This window comes from Mchenga conophoros, linkage group LG19, assembly GCF_057382185.1.
Source record: "Mchenga conophoros isolate Kocher_MC1m ecotype Shallow Benthic linkage group LG19, M_conophoros_male_GT1.1, whole genome shotgun sequence".
Taxonomy (NCBI): Eukaryota; Metazoa; Chordata; class Actinopteri; order Cichliformes; family Cichlidae; genus Mchenga; species Mchenga conophoros.
Window position 1 is genome coordinate 11,803,182 of NC_140544.1, and position 5,447 is coordinate 11,808,628.

At 42.4% G+C, this 5,447-nt stretch overlaps 1 protein-coding gene across 1 annotated transcript; it reads left to right on the top strand.

The window, feature by feature from the left end:
- Nucleotides 1-2,520: 2,520 nt before the first annotated feature.
- Nucleotides 2,521-5,117, top strand: foxa2 (forkhead box A2). Its single transcript, XM_085257840.1, has 2 exons — nucleotides 2,521-2,847; nucleotides 3,521-5,117. Exons 1-2 carry the CDS (start codon nucleotides 2,776-2,778, stop codon nucleotides 4,688-4,690), a joined length of 1,242 nt encoding a protein of 413 aa, XP_085113966.1. The 5' UTR covers nucleotides 2,521-2,775; the 3' UTR covers nucleotides 4,691-5,117.
- Nucleotides 5,118-5,447: the final 330 nt, after the last annotated feature.

A 5,447-nucleotide genomic window follows, 5' to 3' on the forward strand; every position in this document is an offset into this window, starting at 1 on the left:
TTCTCTGGAACATTTAAACTTTGTTTCGGAGCTCACATTTCTGAAATTCTCCACATTTTGTCACTACTTTGCTGACACTTTTTCTTTACTTGTTTTTTTTGTGTGTTCTGTTTCTAAAAACTGAAGTCAGCCACCATATATTAAATTTACCGTGTGATTTCTTTGGCTACCTCATTCCACTGACACAGTCAGAGTGGGTCATAAATAAAAATGTTGCAGTTGTACAGCGTGTGAGATAGAGTCAGAGTGATATGTAGTGTCTGCTATGGAGAGGAGGTAACATTTTTTTTGTGAAAAGGCCAGTTATTGTTCTGGGGTGAGGATGCAAACACTACACCAAAGAATAATGAAGAAAAACAAAATACACTGAATAGAAAATACATCTGCATAAAGCCCTGCACGAGTTTTTTGTTTTTCCAAAATGTGACCTTCACTCATGTCAGAGGACTCTGGAAAGTTGATGATTAACCATGGATTTAGCTTCACGTCTCGTTCAGGAACATAATGTTACACAGGTCAAGGACCCTTTTAAAACGCTCACGGTTTTTTGTTTCTGTAATTTTATAATAAGCACTTCATGAAATAATATTTTTGACTCATATATAATGGATTTAGCGGTACCAGAACCAATCCAGGTCCTTTTTAAATCCGTTTTCATACTTTTTTAAAGAAAATATGCAACATTTTTCACATTCAGCGTCACCACATCGTTGCGTAACACACACAAACATACCTGCTGGCCATGCAAGCATTCACGATCAGATTTTTTAGCACATTTATGCAACAGAAATGCGTCAGAATATTTGTAAAACTCTTTAAAAATTATATTTTAACATCTACGAAAAATGTCTTCTCTGAAATCCAGTTACTCCATAATGAGCTCACACCGAAAATATTCAACGCGCCTAATCTTCCGCCCTCAACACTTTATAAAGGCCCTATTATATACAAATATTACATGGCTGTTTGTTTGAAGCGTTTTGTGATTTTGCAGCGACTGTCCCTTTCAAAAATAACATTTCACAAAACTTATTGTTGTTAACTCAGTCGAGCCGGGAGAGCGCAGATTTGACCATCTCCAGCTTTCTCCATTTCCACCTCTCCGCCGGTGCAATCCCAAATCCTCAAACACACAGAGCTTTTTCTCATGATCTCATTTCCAAGTTAAGCAGACTGTGTTAGTCCCTCGTCAACACGACAGGTTTACTCGCCTTTACTAATGGGGCTCTATACTGATAGTTATGCTCTTGCGTAAATATGCAGTCAAATAGATGTACAACTACTGACACGTGGCTGGCATCGCTCTGCAGCCTCACCTTGATGTTTGTGTCATACAAATACTGTACGGGTTGCGAAAATGAGAGGCCCTCAACACACAGGCCTGCACGTCTGATGAAAAACAGGAGTTTCGTGCTTTAAAGGTCCCCCAACAAGCAAAATCAAAAAAGCTGTCTGCCTATACACCCACGCGCACTCTCAAACGACCTATTTAAATAAAAGAATGTGGGCTGTAACGTCATCACTTCCGTGTTTTTTTTGATTTCGGTTATTTTTCATCTCTTCTTTTGAGTCAACCTAAAGAAAAAACACGCAGCTTTCTTTTTTAACGGGCGTTTGAGTTCAAAGGATGACTTTACGTGCCACAGACAGTAGAGCCAGTCGGAGGTGGCATCCGAGAGAGGGCGCTCTGAAGCTGTGCCTGGCGTATTCGACACTAATTAAAACATTTAGAAACAGTAATTCGGTCTCCCAGGTTAAGAAATCAGGTTAAACTGTGCCTTTGTGCAAATATCACCTACATTAGTTGGGAAAGAGGTAAGGACTTTAGTACTGACAAAATGTAAACTTTAGCTTGTAGGAAGTTTTGATATTGTTTAAAATGACCAATTATATCAAACATGCTGCGGCCATTTACACGGATCTCGCTGCTTTTTCTGTGGACTAAGCAAAGCTGAAAGAGAAATCCTCTTCAGGTGAACATCAGAAAGGTTTAAAACTGTGTCTTATCATTTATGTAAGCCATAAACACGTGTTCTTGGATTTATATAGCAACAGAGCTATGGCAGAATAATATTTAATCCTGTATCAGTTAATGGTTTAATCTGCCTTAAATCTCTGTAGAGATTTTTGCTGAAACGAGATTTTACTTCATTTCTAAACGTTTTCGTGTTCTTTGGTGTTCTCGGTGTAAAATAGTCAAAATTTATATGTAGGCTTAGGCAATAAATTCCTTGAATGCAACGCAATAAAATGGATTATGATTTGAGCTCAGCTGAAGTGGAATAAGCACTTTGGAGTATGTGCGTAATGAAAAGCGCACCAAGGAAGAGCGCCAAACATTCCTTTTATAGTTCTCCCCCCCCTTTTTCTGCCCCAACCAAAATACAATAAGATTAGTTTATAATGAAGCTTTTCATATGAAACTGTTCTTTTCAGTTAGCGCAGGTGTACAATTGGGGTGGGGGGATGCTCGAGGAGTCTCACGCCTAGGTGCGAGGAGATTATTCAAATAGGGCCCAAGGCGTAGAAGTAGGGATTGGAGGCTTGCCTAGAGCACAGAGCTATATCACAGCGTTAACAAGCAGCACGGAGCGTCATTTGAACTCCAGTCACTGACAGACGCATTTCACGGCTGGCTCCATAAGACACACATGCTCCAGTCTTCGACGAAGGGACAGACCGACGACCTAAATACACTCAGTGGTCCCCAGTTACCTGCTATTAGAGAGACTTTCGGCTTTCCCTCTGCTGGGAGACGCTTTGTAAAAGTCCTCCATGATGCTTGGAGCAGTTAAAATGGAAGGACACGAACACACCGACTGGAGCACCTACTACGGAGAGCCCGAGGTGGGTACCTTAAATATATATTTTTTTCTGTCTAAAGCCGATCCCATTTTATACAACTCAATATTAGCCCTGAGATAATATTAACTTTGTGATCAAATATTGACTTGAGGCGCCTCCAAATCCTCCCCCATCTCCACGCAGCGCACTATCCTAACAAAGTTACTTGACATGTAGGGGAAGAAACTTTTCGCTCGGATTATAATTTCATAAGTCTCTACGTGTTTCTACTAAATCGGGTTATTGTTGGTCAGGTTTCCACCCAATAAACACGGGTGCTGTTTGATTTCGGGGAGATTTTTCAGTGGACACACGCACACCGAGTAGTATTTTCATCTAGGCTGCACATTTTAAGAGGAATAGTCACCTCAATTTTATTTATTTATTTATTTATGTTTTGTTGTAATACTGGCGTTAAATATATTGTTAAATATACACACCCCTGTTTTTCATTTTTAGGAAATACTTCGCGCGAGAGCAAACGCCTACAATGCCACTTCACACTTACGAAACCGGGAAGCTTTAAAATATAAAGTATTATTTATGGAGATGAATAAGGCGATTTTTATCAGGCTCAAATAATAACGATTCGCCGTGTTTAGAAATCACTGTGCCGCTTTATTCCTCGCTGCAATGCCAGATGAAACTCACGAATGCCTCTTTCCCTCACTGACAGTGTTACACCTCGGTTGGCAACATGAACGCGGGCCTGGGAATGAACTCTATGAATACCTACATGAGCATGTCCGGCATGAGCACCACTGCCAACATGACGGCCAACTCCATGAATATGTCATACGTCAACACGGGCATGAGCCCCTCCATGACCGGCATGTCACCTGGAACCGGCGCCATGAACGGCATGGGCGCAGGGATGACGGCAATGAGCGCAGCCCTGAGCCCCAGCATGAGTCCCATGACCGCACAGCCCGCGTCTATGAACGCCCTCACGTCGTACTCAAACATGAACGCCATGAGCCCGATATACGGACAGTCTAACATCAACAGGTCCAGAGACCCTAAGACCTACCGCAGGAGCTACACGCACGCCAAACCCCCGTACTCCTACATTTCTCTTATCACCATGGCCATCCAGCAGTCCCCGAGCAAGATGCTGACACTAGCCGAGATCTACCAGTGGATAATGGACCTCTTCCCGTTTTACCGACAGAACCAGCAGCGCTGGCAGAACTCCATTCGCCACTCTTTGTCTTTCAATGACTGTTTCGTCAAAGTGCCCAGGTCGCCGGATAAACCGGGGAAAGGCTCGTTTTGGACTCTGCACCCGGACTCCGGGAACATGTTCGAGAACGGCTGCTACCTGAGGAGGCAGAAACGCTTTAAGTGCGACAAGAAGATGAAGGAACCGGGCCGCAAGTCAGGGGACGGCGGCTCCTCCAACAGCAGCTCGGAGAGCTGCAACGGCAACGAGTCCCCGCTCTCCAACTCCTCCTCCAGCGACCACAAAAGGTCCCTGTCGGACATGAAGACGAGCCAGGCCCTGAGCCCGGAGCACACCGCTGCTAGCCCGGTGACGCAGGGGCAGCACCTCATGTCTCAGCATCACTCGGTTCTTGCGCACGAAGCCCACCTGAAGCCGGAGCACCACTACTCCTTCAACCACCCTTTCTCCATAAATAACCTCATGTCCTCGGAGCAGCAGCATCACAAAATGGACTTAAAGACTTACGAGCAGGTGATGCATTACTCCGGCTATGGCTCCCCCATGGCGGGACCTCTTTCCATGGGCTCCATGGCGGGGAAAGCCGGTCTGGATTCTTCATCCATACCTGACACAACTTACTACCAAGGTGTCTATTCCAGACCAATTATGAACTCCTCATAAACTCTTTTATTCCCTCATGTAATGTGGACTTTCTTCCCATTCACTTTGTACATTTGTAAAAGAAAAAGTATAGACTTTGTGTACAATATGTATTTCAGATATTTTTGACGTTTCCCACAGTTTTAGTTGTCGAGTTTGTTAGTAGCCTAATTATTTTGAGAGGATGCTGATATTAATGATTAAAAACACTGATAATGTGACGGAAATCTGCTCAGAAGTTGGTTTCAGGACTGGACCCAAAGACAACCAACAACAACTTGCTGTAAAATAGCCTGCGTCCGCATAACTGGACTCGTAAATGACTCGAAATGCCTCGCTGGATTTGTTCAATCATTTGTGTAATTCCTATTTATGGCTTGTATATGTGTATTCTTGTAGTGACAAGAACAGAATCTATATTAAAGTGTTATTGGTTTTGTTTTCTGAATGTCACGGTGTTGGGCCATTTATTATTACTATCATTCTTACTATTATTATTATTATTATTACTATTATTATTATAGGAAAAATTAGATTTTATCCAAAAAACGAACTTCAAACGGAGAATTTGCAGGAGAAAGATACAATTTGAGGCGGCATTAATTTAGTCCAATTTTGGTTTATATTATCATAACAAAAACGAATCCATTCATCCATCTTTGGGATCATAAAATACGTTTCTCACGATGTATTTATTTATTTAATTCAAATTCTGGAATTTATTCTTACCCACGTAAGGCTCACAGTCAGCTTGGATTAATAGCTTTGCTGGATAAAA